A 23,457-nucleotide genomic window follows, 5' to 3' on the forward strand; every position below is an offset into this window, starting at 1 on the left:
CCTTTAAAGATAAAGAATAATAGAATCAGGGAAGGGAAAAACCTTTGGTGTATTTATTTAACAGAGAGAGAAAGGCGTGAGACAGGAGGTGATAAAGTGATCGATCCTTGTGGAGCAGGAGGAGAAAAGTTACCTGCATTTTGTCTTTCTCAGCTGTGTTGTTTGTCCTTCACTTACTTTATAGTTTTTAATTTTCATCTGTTTGTTGTGTTTTCGTTGCCACTCCGTCCTCATCCAATCACAGTTGTGGACATAAAATTGCAGCTTTGTTATAACGTGTGCATAATGACAAGCTTGGTCACCACTAACATCAGTGCAAAGTGAACGTGCTGTGAGCGAATGAGAGATGCATGACTTGCTCTGTCTGATGGCGAACGTTGCATTTTGGTCCACTTCCCCTCTCTTCTTCCTTCTCCTTGATTTTTCTCTTTCTTTTGTGGATGTAATGAACGTAACTGTGTCTGTTCTTCTTTTTCATTTGTAACTTGAATGAAACAAAAAAAAGGGGGACAAGCAGGTTCATTCTATGTGCATGTGCTTTCCCCCTAGACTCTGGCTGCCCTAACGAGAAATTCGATAAATCTGCTTCCAAACCATCTCGCACAAGCTTTGCATGTCCACTCTGGTCCTGAGGAAATTAACAAGCGAATAGAGAGCGCCATCGACTTACGGAGTGGCGATAAGTTGAGAAGAGAGCATATCAAGCCTTTCTCACTGATGTTTAAAGACTCCAGCCTGGAAGAGAAGGTAGCTGGGGTTTTAGACAGATAACTGTTTTTTTTCTTTCTCTCTCCCTCCTCATATTTATTCCTAGATGAAGATTTTCAGAAGCAAAACAATGAGCAACATTATTTTTTTTTCCTTTCATGAGTAAGCTAAAGGCAAATGAAATACTTCTGTGATATCACAGAGACAAAAAAATTTATTTTTTATTTTACTGTATTTACATGAGTCAGTGAGGGATGCTGTGAAATTTATCGGAAAATAATGAAATAAAATATACATAAACTGTTCCAAGTTATTTTCATAATTATTATTATTTTTTGCTCAGTGCTTTTCTTTATTTTATCTTCCAGAGTACAGAGTCGCAAGTGTGCCACCAGAATAATTATGGACTTCAATTTTAAATTATTTTCAATTAATAAAGTCATATTATTAAGTATTATAAATTGAATTTGCATTTAGATGATTCACAAATACTAAAAAATAAATACATTTGCCAATGAATAATTCTGTTTTCTCTTCCTTTTTTAAATGATTGAAATAATTACATTTTACAGTGTAAATTGAAAATAAATTTTTAAAGGCTTTGACATCTTGTTTTGCTGTAGTGTCAGCCATTCATATTCCATCTTGCAGCTCATTTTTCTTGCTTTCACAATAGAGTTCCAATTTTATAACATTTTGCAATTTGCAATATTCAAAGTCTTAATTAAAGTCACAATTGATTTTGCGATTCCAGTTTTAAATTAAATCATTAATTCCTCATCTAATAAATGAATGAAATCATTAATATTGCAAATGTATTTTATTTGTTTATATTTATTTATTAATGCAACATTCACACCAGCATTATCTTAATCAGTTTTAGTAGATCCAGGTTTTTCAGGATCCACTTTTTCAGAGCTTAAAGCTGCATTTTGTGTTCTTCAGCAGGACATTATCCACTTTATGAGGTGCAGTTGAAATTTCTGCAAGTGAATCAAGTCAAACTACCAATCCTAAGATCAAGTGTAATTTAATTAAAAGTCATTTATTAATTGGCGATAATAAAAAGGTGGAACACTTCAGACTTTATGAACATACTAATGTTCATAAATAAACATGGTGACCCAAATCTTACTCTTTGCAACATTAACACATGTAATATCAATGCTCACACAATAAATCAACTTCACCATGACTCATGTGAGATTCTGAAATAATAAAAAAAAAAAGAGCTTTGATTTTTGCTTCATCGAGCACAGAATGGCCAGCTGGGTGAATCATTGATGTTTGGCAATGCTGATTTGCAGAACCCCCTTCAGTTTACTCATGACCAAAGGTCCGTGCCATGGACCGGTTACCCTTTTACATTTTGATGGAAAAAGTTGACTTGTTCAACTTGTTTTTTTTCTTCCTCTTTTTACGGGAGCGCATTGCATTCACTCTACAAAAAAAAAAAAAAAAAATCCAGTTGCTTTATCAGAATTGCAGCTTCCATATCCTATAATTATGACTTTACATTTCATATTTTTAACTCGATTACTACGAGTCCAGACTAGACTACCACAGTCGGAAAACAAAACAAGAAAAGCACATTCAAGGCTATAGGCTGTAGGTATAAGACATAGAATACAGTAAAGGAAACTGAGTCTAGAAGCTAAACTATGACTTCATTTTCTAACTCTAAATGTGCTCTTTAGAGAACTGGATATTTATTGTAAAATTACGACAAAAGATCAACATGATTAAAGTCGTTATTATTATTTGATAAGGCGGGTTTATGAAGACATCCTCCTGAATTAATCCCTCAAAAATCAGATGTAGGGTCAGTCAATACAAACTCATCCTGTGTTGCCAAATATTGTTAAAATCCACAGAACTTTATTTTATTCATTTTATACCAAATATATCAGGCTGAATTTTGGGGAAATGTGTCTAAAATTTTATGCAAGACTACAAGAATATTTACATTGAATTGAATGGAAGAACAATAAAAAACATGGAGTCTTTGAGTCTTGGATTTTAATATTTCACTCAGTGAGCTTCAAGGCAGGGTGGAAGTTGTTTTTTTTAATTCATTATTATTGTTATTACATATATATTATTATAAATAATTCAATTAATTATTAATAATAATAATCATTAAAAGGGTTGATTTGCTGTCTGTCCTGTTTTGTTTGAGGCTTTGACACATACATGTACATAAACACTATAAATAATTTTATTTACAGTTGCAGTGTTCAGTCTAACCAGCCAGCCAGAAAGTTAACTTGGACAAGTTGTTTCCATAGCAACACATTCCAATGAAACAGCCGATAGCACTGTTTTGACTGAGTACTTAATGTAATTCTCTCATAATTTTGAGATGTTATAATCATGAGATATGGAAATCTTTATTATAAGAAAATGTTCTTTTACTTTGGTGAATGTGACGCACTTCTGGAGCTTTTTGTCCAACTTTTCCCCATGTTTTTTTTTTTTTGTTTGTTTGTTTTTTGTTCTTTGAGTGAGCCCATCTTTGACCTTTGAGTTGACCTCCATATTGGCCCGTTTCCTCCTCCACGTTTGTGTTTCCCTTTGAATCCCACTGCCATTTTCCAAACTTTTCCAACATTTTTTTTATAATTTTTTGGTTGACCTCTTAACCTCTTCAGTAAATGTGCAGTGATTTGCTGTTGGCCTCCCTCATTTTTTTTCTGCCAAAGTTGTGACGAAACGTGAAGCATCCTCTTGCTAATTTCCCAGCACCCTTTGAGAAAGAGACAGAGCGAGGACTGGGGCAGCGGGGGTCACGGGGGTGGGGTTGGAGAGTTTACTACTGAGACGAGTCTGGCTGTCGGTCCAGACTGATGAATCATCTAGTCTAGAGTCTTACATCAGCACGGGGCTTCCTTCAGGAAATGCTTATGCTCACGTTGTCAAGCACCAGACACTTCCCTCCTCTTATGTCGATAAACCCCCGTGAAATCATGAAAATAAAAACTGATCACTTTTCAGCAGAAGTGAAGGAAATATTCAGTTTAATTCAGAAAAAACTGCTTTTTAACTCAAATTTAAGTAAAGCTTACAATGCGTACATGTTCACTTTATATGAAAAGTTATTCTATTTCATTTTTATTTTAGAGTGCATTTTTAAAGGGATAGTTCAATATTTTGAAAAATACATAATTAAATTCAAATCAATATGTGGAAACTGCTTTTTATACGCTGTAACACGTCAACCAGGCTCGTCATTTTGTAATCTTATCAGTAAGTAAATACAATAAAGAATAATTACATTTCTGCTTGAGTAGTTGTAAACAAATTAGATATAACCTGTTATTAGTGAGCTTTAGATAAATAAAATTTTAATAAAATGAATGAAAATATAAATCAATACTACAAAAGTAAGATTAGTAATACCAAGTCCTGCAATCCAATTAGCCTGAAGTAAAAGTGATTTATAAGTTGGTATTAAAAAAAAACAATTACAAAACATTTTGCATCTCTTTGTATATTTCATGAAGGATAACAGCATTTTCTCTAAAGTTTACATTATGGAGATGATACATGATACCTAACAATGCCCATGTTTATCTCATTTTTAAGTTAAAATCTCAGCCGTCAGATAAATGTTTGTGAGGCTATGAAATACAGTGAGGGAACAGTGGGAAGTCTTCTAAAAGTATCTAAAAACCACATTTAAACAGTAAATAATTATTAACCGCCATTGATTTGCAAGCGTTTTACTTTTGTGTTTGAGTTGTAAGCGTTGATAATTCAGAGTCAATAAAACCTTTGAAATAAAAAACAAAGTTCATTAACAGATTTCAAATCTAGTTTCAATTCAGTTCAAATGTCTGGCCCCTCAGTTCAGCTCATTTTGAGAGAAGCGCTCTCAGTTTGTGTCTCTGACTCGGCTAATCACTAATAGCCAACGGCTAACAGCTAGCGTTGTGCTTGTCAGCTTCGCACCTTCCCCAGGACCCCGCGGCTAACCCACCGGCTCCTGTCTCTCTCTAACGCTTGTGTCTGACCCGTCGCATGCATCTGTGGCAGTGCACTGGTGTGTTTGAGGAGGGTTCAGTGTCTTCAGTTTCTCTGTTCGTCTGAAAACTTGTTTCTCCATCTTCCTCCCCCTCTCACCTCCTCTTTCTCCCTCTCGTCTTCTTCTTCTTCTTCTTCCTTTTCACGGTGCAGTACTCCCAGATGAGGGACGAGGTGTTCAAGTCCAACCTGGTGTGCGCCTTCATCGTGCTCATCTTCATCACGACCATCCAAAGCCTGCTTCCCTCTGCCAGGTAAAAACAACAGTCTGTCAACATGGTGGCGAGTTCTGAGGTTCACTTCTGTCCTGCTCAGCAACACCTAAGGAGTTTCCTTCATAAGTCTTTCTAAAATACCAAAACAAATCAACAGCAGTATGAGTGTTTTCTGTCTTAGCTACAGAAGTGCTGGCTAAGGCTCCTAAGAATATTGCATGTTCTTCGCTCAAGTTTGACCACTGGAGTGTTTTGTAGTCCAGAGCTGTGTGCCAGTTCAGGCGCTGCATACTGTGGAGGATGTGTCTTTGTAGCCGTGCTGAAATGAGACAGTCTGTGCCTACGGAGGATTTTCGCTTTGCGTCACCAGCTGTACCCACCCTTACTGTTGTGTCGCAAAGCATGGCTTCTGTCGCCTAGCAACCTTGACCACAAATATATTTTTTTTAACAAAAACTTGAGGTTTTAAGGTGCTTGGTTGTTCCAAGGAGCTGAAACACGATACTTACGTTTAAAAGTGTAATCCTCAGGCTCTTTGTTTGCTTTCATTACCGGTGCGCAGTGAATAGGGTTGGGTCATGAGGAATCCACCTGTCGGAGCCCTCACTGCCCAGGAAAAGAACCATGCATTTCTCTGCCGCATGTCCAGGAGTCTGGTGTTGAATGCTAACAAATTAGCCATTTTATTTCTTTGTTAAATGACAAGATGTTTGAATGGTATTGCTGAAGAAAACATGTTTCAGTCTGATGAAAGAAACTCTCTGTGAGATGTAATTGCAGGATCGATATTTTGTTAAGAAACACTATTCTCTCAATTATGGGATATCAATCAAGAGATGATGGCATCTTTTCCTTGTCATTTTGAGACACAGATCTGATCATTTTCAGATCAAAATTTGTCACAAGTCAGAGACAGAAGTCATAATTATGAGATAAAGTCTGCAGGTTTTTTTTTCTGTAGTGAATTCAAAGGTTTAATGTGTTTAATGTGAAAGTCCAGTCTTAAAATGTTGTATGTCAACCCACAGCTGTTATATTATTGTTATTATCATTATTAGTATTATTATTATTTTGCTATTTATCATGTCTCTGAAGGATGGTTACCATGGTGATCCAGTTCTCCGTCCTCATCGTCCTCCACTCCTGCCTGGTCCTAGTTACTACAGCGGAGGACTACAAGTGTCTGCCTCTGGTCCTGCGAAAAGCCTGCTGCTGGATCAACGAGACCTACGCTGCACGGAACGTCATCATCTTCGTCTCAATCCTCATCAACTTTCTGGCGGCCATGATCAATATAGTGAGTTCAGTTTCCAGTGTCAGATTATTATTTGTTATTCATGAATATTTATGGAGTCTGTGTGTCCTATTCTTATCTTAATCTTGGTGTCTAAACTTAATCTTGGAAATAAAACTTTAATTGAGATAGAAAAGGGTAGTAAGAGTTTCAACAGGATTTCTTGACTGTTTTCAACAAATATCATTAAAAGATGAAGTTAGACCACCTCTCAATGCGTTTTGACTTCTGTGACACAAAGACCCAAGTCAGTCAGTTCCTACTGAAGCTTTAAAAACAGCTCACAAATGTTAACTTTGATTAAAAGAAGGCTCAGTAATTCAAACAGTTTTTTTTTTTTATCAAACACACACAAGAAAATTGTGGATTTCTTGGGGACTATTTTCAGTGGCGGATTAGTCCACGTTTGTTTCTCTACAGAGTACTTGCAGCAGCAGGACGGTGTGTGTGTGAATCGGAGTGAAAATAAACTAGAGTGTGTGTGTTCATGGTAATGAAGGAACATGCCACCCAGTGCAACAGAAACAATGGAGCTCTGTGGCTCAGAGGAATAAGATATATCAGACTGTAGATAAACACACACACACACACACACACACACACACACTGCAGTTCCTGGTCTTTTCATGGGATTTACTGACATTAAGAAAAACATTGAATATCACCAGATTTATCCTTTAAGACTAGTGGTGAAACAGTGACCGATTTCATGCAAAACATTCAAATTAAATCCTTAAATCTCACCAACACACACAGGCCTTCAAATCGTATAAAAATCGAATGCACAATAAGACATCGGATTTAATGTAAGATCTTCATGTCAGTCAATTAAACCTTTCAAATTAAACTAATGAACTCCTACATATAGTATAGTAATAATAGTGATAGTGATAATGATAGTTATCCTCTGTATCCTTAAGCATTTATTGATTTATAGAATATGACATTTATCTTATTTCTTTTTTAATGAAACTGATGAAAACTAGTGAAACCAAAGAAACAAAATATCTTATTCATGTAAATTATGTTATGTAACTTATGTGCTCTTGTATCATTTCAGCTCAGCTTCATGTCGCACTTTTCCCTTACTCTTTGTTTTCTTCAGCATTTTTTTAAATCTAACAGCTGAAGCATGAAGCTGAACTCTGTTGATTCTGTTGCTCACCTTCATTTGTTTGTATCAAACAAACCCCAAATTTCCTTGCATCAGGTCCTGTGTGACAGGAAGAAGCTTCTCTCAGAAACTGGACACCAGCTCCTGTAAAGGATGAGCTGTTTATCGATATGAACGTGTTGCGGTTTATTTCTCGGAGAGGTCAGAAACTAGCAGCTTCTCGCAGAGAGCTGAACCTCGTCCTGTTTACTCACAGATCAAATGTTAGTTTCTGACACGAGCATCTTGAAAGATTAAAGGCTTGATGAAAAAATGTATGAGAAGGGATTCGGGGTATTTTTTATACTAATCCTGCATCGGTTTAATACTGTACAATAACAATAATCCCTCCGCTGTTGGTCTCCTCTCACAGCTGTGGTGCGACTTTGACAAGTCCAGCACCTTCAGGAACCAGACGTACAACGAGTCAGCCTCCATCCCAGACATCTGCTTCTACCCAGAGGTACCCACTAAATGAGGTGTCTGAATCTTGCAGTCACTTCCATCTGTTGTGTTTTTTTTTTTTTTTTTTCTTTTTTACTTCTGCGACGGCGGCGAGATGATGAATTAAACATCTCCAACATCTGCTTGCACCCAGAGGGAGCTCTCACCTGACAGCGGCGACTGATGGAGCTGTCTGAATGTCACAGAGAAAATATCTGTTATGTTATTTTGCTCACACAATATGCAGCAATTGATGGAGCTGATAAGGGGGCGACATTTTTTATCGCTCCAAGCCGGGGTCGAGTCACATATCGCTGCATATATATATATATCACTAACTTATTCAGTCCCCAGCATCAAGAAAGCTTGCCTGTGCAAGTCAGATGGTTTTAGATACATGAAGAAGAGTTATTGACTTTTTTTTTTTTTATTTTTAGCCATAGTGGGATATTAGATCAGACACAAGTTCAAAAATGTTGCTGCCAAATCAGCCTGTGAAACCAGCTGATGGATGGAAGGAGCTGATGATGTCATAGTGATGTCATCACATTTATCTCAGTTTTGGGTTGGAGACAAATTAATAACAGAAAGCCTCTGTCACAAACTGGGGGTCTAGAGTTTTAAAGCTGCCAGGCAAGGAGACAATATGACATTGAGTTGCATTATGGGAAATGAAGTGTTTTCGACTCATACTCATAAATTCAAGATCTAGCTGCTTCAATTTTTACCACTCTGTTCTTGAAGCTCCATATCTTCCTCTTCTCCTGAGTTTTATTTGAAGTGTTGATCCCTAAGAAGATGTATTGGTTTTAAGAACCAAAAACCATCTCAATGTAGTTTTACATCTCCTCTCTCAGGCTTCTCTCTGGAGCTCTAGTAACAACAGGTCAGTGAGCCTCTGGCTCTGCCTCTGGCTGAGGCACATGGCTGAGATCGGTGACTGCTTTGTTGTGACATCACAAAGTTCCAGAAGTCCTGACGGCTGGTTTTAAGGCTCAGTTTCTGAATACAGGCTGTGTGCATTTCTCTGTGGACTGAGGCTTTGATACTTTCACAGTATTAATATAGAACCTAGACCTGATCTATAATCAAACAACACATGGACATCTACCTTTATACAATATGGGACCTTTAAATATACCTATTTTCTGGTTCTCTAAGGCAGTGCTTCTCAAACTTTTTCAGATCGAGGTCAGCTAAACTGACACAGATTAGACCTCAGACCCCCATGTGATAAAAGTTCTGCTCTTAGATGTTTTATTGCAGAACCTCTTGACCAAAAAGTCACACATGCTGTCGTTGTGTTAGTTATGGATGGGATTTTAGTGAAAATAAATAATCCCCCTTTTTGCTGGGGACCCCCAGGAACCCCCTCAAGGACCATTTTGAGAACCACTGCTCTATCATTATTGGAATGTAATCCTGAATGGAGTATTGCTTTCAGAATTGTACATAGGAAGGCTACACACTCTAAATACTAATAGCACGCTAACAGCTATCTTAGTTTAGCATGTTTGCATGCTATCATTTGCTAACTGACACTAAAGAGAAGGTACAGCTGAGACTGATGGCAGTGTCATTAGTTTTGCAGGTATTTAGTCATAAAGTAAATTATTAGACAAAGTGACCTGGATACAATATAATTTATATAATATAAAAGTTGTGTATAAAAGGGTGGAAGTAAAGCATGGACCTGATGACCTAAGAAAGCCACATCTTTCTTTCTGTTCCTGCAGTATTTTGTGTTTACGGGGGTCCTGGCGATGGTGACGTGCGCGGTTTTCCTGCGGCTGAACTCGGTGTTGAAGTTGGCGGTGCTGCTGGTGATGATCGCCATCTACTCGCTGCTGACCGAGGCTTTCTATACTTCGCTGTTTGTCCGTTACGACACCGTCCACCACAACACAGAGTGAGTGTTTTTGAATGACGTGTTCAGCCAGTGTGATGTTCAGTGTCTCAAGAATAAAACATGACTGAAACTTGATATGTACCACACAGTTTCTCCTTGTACAGGAAATGATTCGCTTAGATTTTAGAGCATTTACTGCCTAATTCTTAATTAAGCACATGCGTTGAAGTAAAGATAGGTGCTTTAATGTATCTTCATGTCTCTGTCTGTTTCCTCACCCTTTCCTCCTTAAAACACACCAGGGAGCCACATTGACCTTTTTTTTCTCTAAATGTTGCAAATGTGAGAAAACTCATCTCACAGGCGTTGGCGGTCATCATACAATGACCTTTACAGTGACAATGTACGAAGGCATCCTGAGGGTCTACCAATTATACACTGGTTTAGGAAAAAAAAGCACTATAAAGCTTTCAAGCAGAGGTTTCCATACAGTATGAGCTTCATAGGGAACGTTTCTTTAAAGCCTTATGGGAAATGACAGTAAAGGACCTCAGGTGAAAACTGACATGGCTGACATACCTTTTAAAATGGAAAAAACAAATCTATAATGGAAACACTTTGCAACACAAATACTCTATATATATCAGCGAATCAGCAGCTCTTTTTGTTTTTTTGCCCCATTTCCTTCTTCATTTTCCATCTCCAGAGGCTTTTTATGAGCTGTACTATAAATATTGCAGGAGGACCTTGTTTTCAAAACTTCAAACATCATTGTCTTCATGACAAATGTTGGTGCTTTAGGGGACTTACAAATTCAGACAGGTCAACATGTATTAGATCATGCGTCCTTGTTTGTTAAACTCTAAGGAAAATTAAAAGCATGGAAACAAAGTAATAAGTTTAACTTCAGATTGTGATGCACCCGTCTTCTTGTTCCAACAGAAACTTCCTGGGAACTAAAGAGACGTCGTTGCTCCTGATGGCCATGTTCCTCCTCGCAGTGTTTTACCACGGCCAGCAGGTGAGACCAGTCTCATAATCAGTGGAAGAAGACTGAAGAAGAGATTAACATAAAGCTCTCCCCATCATATTCTCCTCCAGAAAGAAAGACTTTTATAAATAGTCCAAAAAATTATAGATTATAGATAACATGAATACGTGGGATGAAAAATGGTGAACCTTTCCATTACATGGTAGTAACAGAGAGGACCAGAATGTAGTGGGCCTGAAGAACGTTGCATCATTCTTGTTGCTATGCAGCCGTCTAATTAGTGTTAGCAGCAAACCTGAAGTAATAATAACAAGAGAAGAAGAAAAACAGAAAAGAGACAGACAGCTGTAGTCATAATAGTGTTCAAACAAGATGATGAGGAGTTTTAAAAGATTATATCACTCACTGGAAAATATGCATCATCAGTGTGTTGTTGACACATTTCACCCCAAAACATGATAACTACATTTCTTTTTGTCTTTCTCTATCATACATAAATATAGTCATAAATAATAACGATATAAACAAAAGTCATCGCCTAAACAGTCGAGTAACCCAGTGGAGCCAGTGGCAACATTGCAATGAAATGACTGAGATGGAACCAATAAGCTGCCATGACTCCTCCTGCCCCTGTTTTTAATTCACATGTAGAAATCAGAGATGTAGACTTTAGACTTGAGACTTGAGACTCGTCTGCAGTGACAGTCAAATCTTGAGAGTAAATGTGTTGATACCAAGCAGCAAAAAATGTGCCAAAACCTGCAGTTCCTCTAATGGCCACTAGAGTCTGGCTCCAACAGTGGCAGAAATAAACATGTTTACAGCCTGGTACAAAAACAGTTTTGGTCTCTAGAGCTAATTTCCTTCCTTCGTTAATTCGCTTACAGTTGTGTATAATTGAGGGCGTGGCCTCTTTGAGTGACAGGTGGGTGAGCGTATGCTTGCTACAAACTGGCATCATGCACTGAAGTCTCAGCTCCACACCCGCCCCTCCTCTTTGCCTGTTTTTTTTTTTTGATTATCTAGGAGTTAGGGGTGTAGTCAGGCACTGCCAAGATGGCGTCAGTGGAGCAGCTCACTCGGAGCTTCAAAACTGCTCTTCAGAAACCTGTGGGTGACGTCACGGAGGCTACATCCATCTTTATTTACAGTCAATGCATCTGAACTACTTTCGACTGAAGAAATTGTCCCGCTTATTAAACAGAGAAATCATGGAAATGTTTCTTAATATCATTGACTACCTCAAATTAAATCCCAGCCACCTCAATTTTACTGGAGCTGGAGGTGAAACTCTCAGAAACATGATGCTTAACATATGTAAACTGTGACAAAGCAGTACAAGTAGACAGGGTCACAGACCGAAAATATTGAGAAGCAACACTTTGATACCCATCGGCAGCATCACATTAATATGTTTCATTGCTGTATAACATCTAACCTAAATGGTACTCATATAAACAAACGTGTCTCCCTTCACACATCTGATACAAAATACAAGCCGTTTTAATAAACATGCAGTCAGAGTCGGCAGCCTGGAGGGAGCTGGTATCACCATGTCGCTTTCATACTTTTCTCTATGGCAACCTTTGATCGTGCTGTTCGGCGGCTTGGCGACGGCCAGAGATGGAGGAGAGAAGGTCGTAATTGAGGGTCCTTTGTAGCCCCCATGAAAGTATAGAGCAGCCGCATTTGAAGTCACCCAGTGGCATATTGATTTTCCCCGGGTCAATTCTGCCACTTGTTTGGAAAAGCAGAGACAATGGCAGCTCGCAGCGTGAGGTGTGTAAGTGTTGCCGCTCTGAGAGGCTGTTTGTGAGAGCTGCATCAGGCTGAGAGAAAAGAGCGCATATGAAAGAGACTGTTTCCTCTTAACAGGGACGTCCGCGGTGCCAAATGCAATCCAGCTTTCTCTTTAGTGGAGCGTTAATTGTTCGATGTGCCAGGTTCAAACACATTGTGAGCTCTGTAATTGGCTCTGTCCTTTCTGCAAAATAACCTAAATGAATTTTGGGTAAAATTGGTTCTGTGTGAGAAAAAGTACTCTTGACTCTCTTAGTGGTCAGACTCACAGCAGGTGTTATCTTCCAGCTCTGTCTCCTGTAAATTATATTCAGCTTATCTACAATGTTTTTGAGGAAAATTCTTTTCCACCCACATTGAGTTTTTTCATGTTGAATCTTAATTCTTTCACAGTTTTTAGGTGAGTGTAGTGAGAGTTTTTATGCTGCTGCTGGAGTTACATCGATTTCAATCATTCCCTTTATTTCTTATGTGTTTTCTTTATATTGTGCTTTGCTAAATGTGACACAGCTTCTGAGTGCTGAACTAGTGTTTTCTTGAAAGGGCTGTTTGTAAAACTTACATGCTTAGCATGCTAACTTCATTGGTGTTGCTTTCCACCGCTGGAGTAAAGGACTGAAGTTTGTTGCTGAACTCTGAACCTCATGGAGCTGCTACAGCTCCAAACTCTTGAGAAACATTTACCAAATCTCTGGCCAAAAGTATGTGGACATCTTTTTAATGGTGGGTTCAGCAGTCTCATTGCTAATTGCCATATAATATATTGACTCACACGGTAATAACACCTCACATTTTCACAGAGGACAGCAGAGATCCAACAGAAACACGTAGAGATGAAGGAAAACAGGTAATACATCACCAAGCTAAACACTGAGATAATAAAGCAGCTTCATCATTTCACTCTCTGCACCGAATGATCAGGCCTTTTCAGTCCTTTGTGGCTGAAAACTCACAGCGCTGTCAGCCGTTGTTGAGAAAACACAGCGGGTGTAAAAACATTAGTTAGAGCTTCTTTCAGTGGAGACGTTTAGGTGATTTTTTTTGTCATGTTGTGCAGAAGAGCCTATTAGAGCAGAAAGATGGAGGACACTCTCTCGCTGCTTTATTCTTCTTCACAGCCTCTTTCATTATAAGAACCTCACTCTCATTCAGCGCTCGTTAAATGTGAGTGTTTTGTATGATGTCTCCACAATGTGTTATGTATGATGTGTTCACAATAACACACATTTTCCATTGACATTATGCCAAAGCAAGCACAAGCACACATCACTTATTGTGTGAGCAGATGACTGATGATTACAGAATTGTGTTCTCGTGCATTTAAGTATAAACGATACAAATTAATGTATTGAATTAAGCAGGTTTCATGTGTTTTCTGCTGCGTGAGGCTGATTTTTGCGTCTCCAGAAGCAGCAGCTGAAACTATGCCAGAGACCGTTTACATAATAAACTAATGGCAACAGAGGCCACAAGCCAGTTGAGGTTGTTCTTCACTAGCGCTGCTTCCTGTCAGAGCAGTAATTACATTATAAAGCACAGCCAGCATGAAGCGTTTCATTACAGGGGCTGCTGACAAGGCTCTTATTTTCAAATGACTTTCTTTTCTCTGAAATCATTTTAAGACCAGCAGGTTAATCAGAGATGTTAATGGCACCAGTCGTATACCAAGAAATCAAATACTTTAATTAAGGAAATTAAGGTCGTCATATACCTAAACAACAAAATAGGTAATTATGTGTGGTCCGTAAGAACCCAGAGGTTTGTTGTGGTTTGTGTTTATGCAGCTAAAACTAGTTTTTGACAGTTGGTTTGACAACAGTCTGTGATGTCAGAGTCAGAAACTTCTAGCATCCTTGCCAAGAGGTTAGTGTCCCAATTCAGGGGCCGCATGGGGCTGCATTTGCAGACCAATTGCGTTACAGTGGCGTGACCAGGCTGCCCCAATTCAAAGGCTCCTTCAAATAGAGCCGAGAAATGCGGCCTTCTTTTCCTGGGCACCCGCTGGATCCCTCATGGCCCAACGTATCCCAAGATTAATTTCCAGTACTGAAAGCAAACAACACCGACAGAGAGCCTGAGGATTACATTTTGAAATGTAAGTGTTGAACGGCTAACGTTCTCCGTAGACCAGACCGTCTCATTTCAGTTCAGCCTTCGTGGTCTACGACGGCTACGAAGGGCCACGCCTTCATAAACCGCGTCGTCTGAAGGATGCGGCCCCTGAATTGGGACACAGCTGTTTTGTGCTGATAAAACAACAAATAACTTCACTCCACTTCCCCCTTTACTTCTGAAAAATGACAGTGATAATTGATGTTAGACCTTTCTAGCTTTGTTTTGGTCTTTAATTTACTTACTTTAATTTGAAAGGTCTTTAATGATAAAAACTGAAAATAGAATTGTGTTCAAACGCATTTACTATGACTGACCGGTACACAGTCTCAAATAATGATCTTAATATTATTTAAGCACTTTTCTTACTAATTAAGTCACAAAGTGTTGTGGATCTTCACAGGTAAGTTGACAGGTTACAGCTGATCTCATAAACAGTCTCTAAGTATCTTTGTCTCTAAAATACATTTCAAATGTAAACTGTAAATGTCCAATGGCCTGACTTCAGCTGTCCGCTAAATGTAGTCAGTGATGAAGTATATTTACACAATTTCAAGGTACTTGTGTACTTTACAGCATACACATACATTTATATGGCAGATATAGTAACTAGTTACTTTTCATATTAAGACTTTGTACCTATCTTACAAAATCCATAAACCACTTTGGTTTCTGACTCCTCTGGATGTCTCTTTCATAAAAGGCTTAAGGTTGAACTTCCATCCTTAGGTAAGATTTTGAATGCAGGGCTTTTATTTTGTAATGGAGTATTTGTACATTGGTGTAGTTTCCCTCTTAAATGTGGTGAAGGAAAAGCAGAAAGTCTTTGTACGAGTATAAACAGTTTCAGACTTTAGTTTTTGCTAAACTCTGTGTGTGTGTGTGTGATATCCTCATGTGTTTGAATGCTGGCTGGGTAACAGCCTGTCAGATCACAACATATGACTGTGCAGTTGGACATTATTCTGCAGCAAACCTAATAACACTGTGCGAGCTGGCAGCAGCTGAGTAAAGTGTTTATTAACACTGAGGACCGGAGCTTTTTTTTTCCCTCTGCTTCTCTGCGGGTTAATAGAAGCCATTTTGAACGAACATGTCACCCAGCTCTGCACAGCGGAGGTCAGGTTAGTTAACGACTGAGCGACCTCCGTTATTTCATCGGCCGGCGTCTCATTATCCCACCGCCAAATCGGCGCTGCAGGCAGTGCATTCTTAATTAGAGAAAACAGAAAATGAGATTGAAGTTATATTACTCACTCGTGTGATTAAGGGACTAATTGATACCACAATTAATCACAAAACTGTTTCCGTCGATTGACAGAGAGAGACGCTTGACTTTTCATCCCCTCCTCCCTTCAAAAAGCACAAACTAAATGCTGCTGCTTTTGTTTGGCTCTGATGTGCTCAAATGACTTTGTGTTAATTGTGCATCAAGAAAAGCAATTTGTGTTGCCTATTAGAATCCTTTTTGCTGCACTTCAGATTGATCACACTCTCTTGTGTTTCATAATTGATCCAACCTTTAACACATTTTTTTAATTTAGCCGTTCATTCTTGAGCCCTGGCTTGGCCTTTCCATCATTTAAATGATAAAAACAACAAACTTTCTCCTCATTTTTCTAAAGCAATTAAGCAATTAACAAAGTCTTGGACCTGTCTGGAAAATCTGAAGAAGGGTTAGTCTGAATTTTTGAGAAGTTGAACGAAATGTTTGGAAAAAATGGAAAATAATTCTGAATTGTCAACTGGACAACATTCAATTAAAATAAACACATTCAAAATATTCAAAATTAACATGCAAATAAATGCATCGTGTCTTTTCTTGTGCGTTTCCTTTGTCCTCAGCTGGAGTACACAGCCCGACTGGACTTCCTGTGGCGCGTACAGGCCAAAGAGGAGATCAACGAGATGAAGGAGCTGAGAGAACACAACGAGAACATGCTGAGGAACATCCTGCCCAGCCATGTGGCCCGCCACTTCCTGGAGAAGGACCGGGACAACGAGGTATGTGCAAACTTGATTTTTGTTGGTATGTTTGTGGAACTAATCCAAAACTCGATAGTCGGTTGATGAGCCACTTGAAATCCAAAAAAACAATCAAACTCACCATCATCTTTTCATAGGTTACACTGTTTGATTTTCGGCTTTCAGGAGCTCATTCTCAAAATCTGAAATGTCAGAACCTCCAACAAACATGTGAACACATCAGAAGGGGGGTGTTGTTTAATGTGTCTCCATCAGCATTAAACACACAGTTAGTAACTTCTGTCTCTAGGGGTCTCTCAATCAAAACAATAACAAAAGACGGCGTTGGGTGACGTCGTGAAATAGCGTGGGATCAGGAGGTTTTTACCAGCAGCTGAATTATCCACAGTGGTGTCCTCCTCTCCATAACAAATTACATTAAAAATCTGAGATTCACTGACGCTCTTCAGTGACACAGGACAGGACGTCACTTCAGATCCAGACGTCCGACGACTAAAATCCTTCATCTGGTTCAAATATAGAGCTGAAAACCACCAAGGTGGAAAAAGTGTATCTGGCTTAAAACTAGATAGAAGTCAATGTTGCGCTTCTGTCAGACAAACACACTGACACATGATCATAGAGGATATGATGTCATTGAAAGGCGACCAATGAAACGTACTGTTACCATGAGTAAAATCACAGATTCCTCTGGTTTGAGAATTGATGGAAACATTTGGGATAGTGTAAGAACACAACTCAGCAACATGTAGAACACAGGTCTAGATGGTTTTAGACATTTAATGTGGAAAAGTTACAGATTAGAACTTTAATGTGACGATAACTTTACTTTGAGAAAGAAAAAGAAAAGAAAAAGAAAAAAGAAAAAGTGATGGATGATCCATCTCAGACTAATTTGAGTGTCGAAGTTCATTTTCAAACCCACATAAATCCACTTAGATGGGTCTTTAAGGCAGGAAGTGAATCTATTCCAGTTGATTACAAGTTCGGTCTTATTTTTTGTAGCTTTGTGATGTCGCTGAAAAAAGTCATGAAAATCTAAACCACTGTAATTAGAGGTCAAACTGAAAGTGAATGGACCTGAAGTAAACTGATAATAACACCTAACTGCACAGGGGAGAGCCGTGTTAGCACAACTACAGTAAGTCAGCTGGTCAAAGTTGAAGCTGGTCTGTAAACTATGATGGATGTTCAACAACAACTGTTTGGATAAAATATATGAAAGTAAGAGCCGGGTTCAGGCCTCCTTTGACTCTCAGTCTGTCAGTGCTCCACCTCATTCTGCGCTGAAGAACCTGTTCCTGTCCCCTGTGATCGTCACAGTGTGCTCCCTGAGCTTGTGTTCCAGTCGGCGAAGGAAAGAAAAGACTGTGTAACTGCTTTTCAAACAATTGCATAAAGAGAGAGAGAACTGGTGGGGCGGTTCATTCAGCCAGAAACCTTTGTAGAGCTTTTTTTTTTTGGTTGCATGCATTTGATTTGATTTTAATAACATGTTGTCAGTCAGAGGCAGAGAACACATTGATTTGTCTCCCCGTCGGTGCAGCAGTGACTCAGCTGCCTCGACTCTCCAGAGAGTCAAACTTTACAGAGTTTCTCTTTTTGTTCACCTTATCTCTTCTGCCCTTTTTCCTTTTGTGCTTTTAATTTCCAGTGAATAGAGCTGCTCTGCACTCATTAAAAGACTAAAATGGGAACTCATACATTAACGCACAAAACTAATGGGCCTTCTGTAGGGCTGGTGCAGGTTTGTGCATGTTTCAACCCGGTTCACTGTACATTAAATTACCTTTACATCGCTGCTAACTCCTCGAATGCATTGTTTTGATGGTCCAGTGGATCTCTGCCATGGAAACCCATGGTCTTGTGCTGAAGTTGCTTCCTGCAGTAGTCCGGTGCTTCTGAACATTGCAGCTGAGGACAATTGATTTTTGGATTATCGCTTTGCAGCTGAGCTGTTGTTGCTCCTAAACATTTCCACTTAACTCTCTGGAGTCAGCTCTTGGTGAGTAAAGGAATTAAGTTTGTTGCTGAACTCACAACATTTAGTTATAGACCGGTAAGTAAACAGCCGTTAATGCTAACATTGGCTATGTAGCAATAGCAAAAACTTACAAATAGCTCCTTTAATTGGGTCTGCATGGCTGTTTACTTGATTTGATATAGCTGGTAGTGTAGCTGAGACAGCTGAATCCACCAATAAAGAGGTGTCCACATACTTTTGGATTTGGTAAATGAGTTTAGAGCCAAAGCAGCTCTGTAAAGCTGTACTCAGGCTCAATGTTAACATGTTGATGTTTAACAGGTGTGTTTACCATGTTCACTATATCTCAGTGTAACATTTGCTAATTAGTACAAAACAAAGTACAGTACAGACAAAATAAAATTGACCTCACAAAAGACAGTGAAGTTCCCAAACTCATCAGGCTTCATCCTCTGTGAAGCATGAATGTCTGTACTGACGGCTGCGTCAGTCCATGTGGTAGATGTTGAGATTCTTGAGTTTGGACCAAAGTAGCAGATCGACTAACAATAAAAGATCATAGCTTTTAATGAGATTTAGAAGATTGATAAACCTTAAAAGTGGGAAAACTTCCTCATCAAAGTCTGTCTGATAACTTCACTGTTACTCAGTAATGAGCTGCCAGCAATTACGATAAAAGATGAGATGACTTTGGGATGGATCTATTTAAATATCCATCACCAGGGTTTGATATCAGTGAAGTACAAAGAAAAAGTGAAATATTTTATCTTTAAGGAAAACAAACATGACAGAAAAACTTTCTTCAGCCGTTCGTTCTGCTGCGTTCTTCATTTACCAACTGGATAATGACTGACTGTAGCGGAGAGGACAGTTATCACAAGACGGAGTCAAATCGCCATATTGTCCTCGTTTGTCCGGGCTCCTTTGTTATCGACTCCTCCGATCTTCCATTGCTTCCTGAACAAAAGGCAAGCGGGCCGATGAATTATGAATGTCAGGAGAGGAGAACTGATATCCTTCTGCTCCCATGCTTGTTCCTAATTAAAAAGGACATGATTAAAAATGCATCCATTAGGATAGGTTGGGTCCTAATCACTTGTTACATTATTAATCAGGCTGTTTATTGTTCCGTGATTTAGATACTGGAGCACTGGGATATTAATAGGCTCCTACACCCCTGAAGAGGTGTTGATGATCTTTGGAATTAATCAGGTGACAGAGAGCTGAGTGTCATTTATATCAACACCCTCATTTTCAGGTATTTTTTTTTATGTATGACAGTTTGCAGCAAAGGTTTCATTGCTTTGCTCAAGAAGCGTTTTAGATCCTGAGTTCTCGGCTTCAGTTTCCTGCTCCCCCCGTGTTTTGTGACAAGTCATTGTTTCAGATTTAAATGATTAAGATGAGGCTTATGCTGAGTTATACTTGACTTGTTTTCACAGGCATTAAACAAGTCTTGTAGAATTGCACTGTACGATTTTAGAGATGCAGCAATCTGACTTTAACTTCCTCAATTCTCATTCTGATCCTGAGCATCAGTCAGATCAGATCTTTAATATTTAAAATCTAAAGGTCCATCTAGTATAAAGGTAGATGTCCAGATGTGTGTAGTTTCATTATAAAGCAGCTCTAGGTTCTATATTAATACTGTGAAAGTATCAAAGCCTCAGTCCACAGAGAAATGCACACAGCCTGTATTCAGAACCTGAGCCTTAAAACCAGCCGTCAGGACTTCTGGAACTTTGTGATGTCACAACAAAGCAGTCACCGATTTCAGCCATGCCCCAAGCCCCGCCCACCTGGACCCACCATCCAATTTAGCAGGTGTTTTTAGTGTTTACCTGAAATCTGTTATATTTGTATCGGATCACTCAGAAAACCATCAACAGTCAATAAATATGTAAAAGTTACACGTTGTACATACAAGTAAAAACAGCAACGTGAACAACCTCTGTGCCCATGTTCAGCCCAGAGAAGCTTGAATAGAACCATGTGAACTCTAAATCATATTTTCCAATAAGGTCACAAGGGTCCATTGAGTTTAGAAACGATGTGAATCATAAGCTGTGGCCTTCACCGTCACCACATCTCAACCTGACATTTAGACTCGGAGAATCCATGATAAGGAGCGTTGAAGCTGTTCCGTGGGCTCGTGGTGGCTCTAACACACTTAATGTTGGGTTTTACTCTCATTTCGCACCCACCTGTATCCACCTGTCTATCTAGTGTACAGTAATGTTCCTGAGGTGAGTTTAAGAGACTTAACCTGCAGGATGAAACCCCACAACACTGACTGACGTGCTCCTGAACAGATGCACAGAGGAGCCGGGAAATTAAATTAGTTTGACTTTGACCAACTTTCACTTTGAAGCTTTGACATTTGACTGAGCTCATTTAGAGTGTGTATAATGTCAGCGAGGATGTCACAATAAAGTCAGAGGCTTTTTTTTTCCATAAGTGTGTAATTACAGTAAAACGCTGAGCAGAATGCAGAGAGAGGCAGAGAGGTCTGACGTTCCCTGAATTATTAAGTGGAAACGTTGAACTCTGACTGGACGTGATGTTTACCAGCCTATTATTAAAATATTTCCATAACGACATGATTAAGTACTGCATGTGGCATTAGTATGTGGGGACATGCTGTTTCATGTCAGCAGACCCGCTGCGCTGCTTGGCCACGGGTCAACAGTGCCCCCCAGTGGAGGAGACAGTGTAGTGCAGGTGCAACATTCAGTACCAACCACCGCAGTTTGTGGTGGGGAGGCAATCATTTATTCTAAAGCCTTTAAGTTTGAGTCTTATTTATTTATCCAAGTTGAAATCAAATGAATTAATGAACAATACAAAGTGATGTGCAGAGAGACCATTTGAAGGTCCCATTTTGTAAAAAGGGACATGGACATGGACGTCTACCTTTATACAATATGGGAGCTTTAAATCATATTTCACAGATGACTTCCTCATCTAAACATTAACACTACAAAGACTAAAGAACTCGACGACTTTAACGTCATATAAATTGTACAGGAACAAAATAGAAGTGATGCTTGAACATATTTTTCATTTTCATCAAGCAAAACATGACACTAAGTTTTGGTTGTCTGATGTCCGTCCCCACAGGAGCTGTACTCACAGTCCTACGACGCTGTGGGCGTGATGTTCGCCTCCATCCCGGGCTTCGCCGACTTCTACTCCCAGACCGAGATGAACAACCAGGGAGTCGAGTGCCTGAGGCTCCTCAACGAAATTATTGCCGACTTTGACGAGGTGAGACTGCGGACTTTGAAGTCCACCCACTTCTACTTCAGGCCAACTTTTAAACATGCAGGGGACGTCAACATCCTCCATTTTTGATTAAAAGATCCACCTCATTCCCCAGAACACTTCAGAGCTGATTAATACAAAGGCAGAGAAGAGCTCACGTCTGCAGGTTGTCACAAGGTGTTTATGTCAGATGGAGAAGAACCACCACAGGGAATAAACATCACAGATACTAAATGTTTTGGACATTTTCTTTATAAAGTAGACGACAGCGATAAATCCAGACTTGAGCTTTCCTCCAGTATTGATTTCCCTTACGACTTACTGGATTATTTTTAAGCTTTGCCACAGTTTGAATGTCTTTCTTTCTGTATGAGAAATATTTCTCAGAGATTTTCTAGTGCCAGAAAAGGAGCTCAAAGCAAACTGAAACAGAAAATCCTCATGACTGAGGTTTAAAGGAGGTTTAGGAAATGCCATTCTGCTGTGGAGAACTCACTTTCCTAGCATCTACAAAAACAATGAACCACACACACTTTGGGCTCTAAAGCGCACGGAGTAAAGCGCGACGCACAAGTACATTTTTGTTCATCACGTCCATGTAACTTTTGCCATTGTAATAGGAGAAAAAACTGCAGCTTTTTATGCTTTTTTACTCTCTTTATCTCGCCACTGACTTAAGACCAGTTTCTTGTTGGTCAATCATTTTCCTCTGTCTCAAGATATCAATGTGCCAACAACGCTCCTGACCACACCTCATGTTAAGACCAACACGCCCATTGGCGCTCAGAGAGCACAACATTATAATATTTAAACAAAGCGAGCGCTGCTCAGTCTGAAACTAGCGAAGACACTCATGTTGCGCTCTGCGCCGAGTTAAGATTTATCTCCAATTTATCTGAGAAATCTAGATTAGACACTTCTGACTAATTTAAGTCAGGCTTGAAGTGTAAAGTCAGGATATCTTTAAATTCAGGATTCACTTTTCTGGAAAACATCCCGCCCTGTATTTATCAGATTTATTCAACCGAAACTGAATACAGAAACTTACAATGTAGAAAATAAAGATGAAAAACAGTGTGAGAAATTCTCCCTGCCTCAGGCTCAGTGTAAGTTAGCAATCCAGCTGAAGTTTTTGAGAAACTCTGGCACATCTCGGTTCCCTGGGAACAGACTGAAGTCTAGAGGAACTTGTGGTTCCTGATCGAGGCTCCAAACTGAGCCGAGTCTCTGACAGAAAATGTCAGTCTCTAAATATAAGGGCCGAGACAGACAGACAGACACCAGCTGAGCTCTGTGCAGCCTCAGGCCACACTCCTCACTCACCCTCAAACACCAACACTCCTCTTTTCTCTGGGAGCTCGACGGCAGAGTGGCTCATCATATCAGCAGCACACAATGAGATCAGAATCACACCTTTTAGGAGACAATTAGTCGAGCAGTTAATTGCATGTAAGCACATGAAGCAGAAGAGAGAGTTGTGTTTTGGAAGGTCTGGTTTGTTTTACAGTCGGCTGCTGCAGCTCAGAATAGTGGAGGCGTTGGAACAAGGTTCTTATTGTTTCAGTCACGTCTCTTTTCTCTAGATGCCGTTTCAGTAGACGACATTTCTTACAGCTACGTCGGCGCTCATGTTA

At 39.4% G+C, this 23,457-nt stretch overlaps 1 protein-coding gene across 1 annotated transcript in view; it reads left to right on the plus strand.

Moving 5' to 3' along the window:
- The window catches only part of adcy8 (adenylate cyclase 8), an 88,196-nt gene that overhangs the window by 60,896 nt on the left and 3,843 nt on the right, over positions 1-23,457 (plus strand). The window contains exons 8-14 of the mRNA XM_022761823.1: positions 4,885-4,985; positions 6,042-6,243; positions 7,767-7,856; positions 9,574-9,746; positions 10,629-10,707; positions 16,435-16,593; positions 21,680-21,826. Coding sequence (XP_022617544.1) covers positions 4,885-4,985; positions 6,042-6,243; positions 7,767-7,856; positions 9,574-9,746; positions 10,629-10,707; positions 16,435-16,593; positions 21,680-21,826 — 951 coding nt within the window. The remainder of the gene's footprint in view (positions 1-4,884; positions 4,986-6,041; positions 6,244-7,766; positions 7,857-9,573; positions 9,747-10,628; positions 10,708-16,434; positions 16,594-21,679; positions 21,827-23,457) is intronic.

This window comes from Seriola dumerili, unplaced genomic scaffold (assembly GCF_002260705.1).
Source record: "Seriola dumerili isolate Sdu_G_001 unplaced genomic scaffold, Sdu_1.0 BDQW01000432.1, whole genome shotgun sequence".
Lineage (NCBI taxonomy): Eukaryota > Metazoa > Chordata > Actinopteri > Carangiformes > Carangidae > Seriola > Seriola dumerili.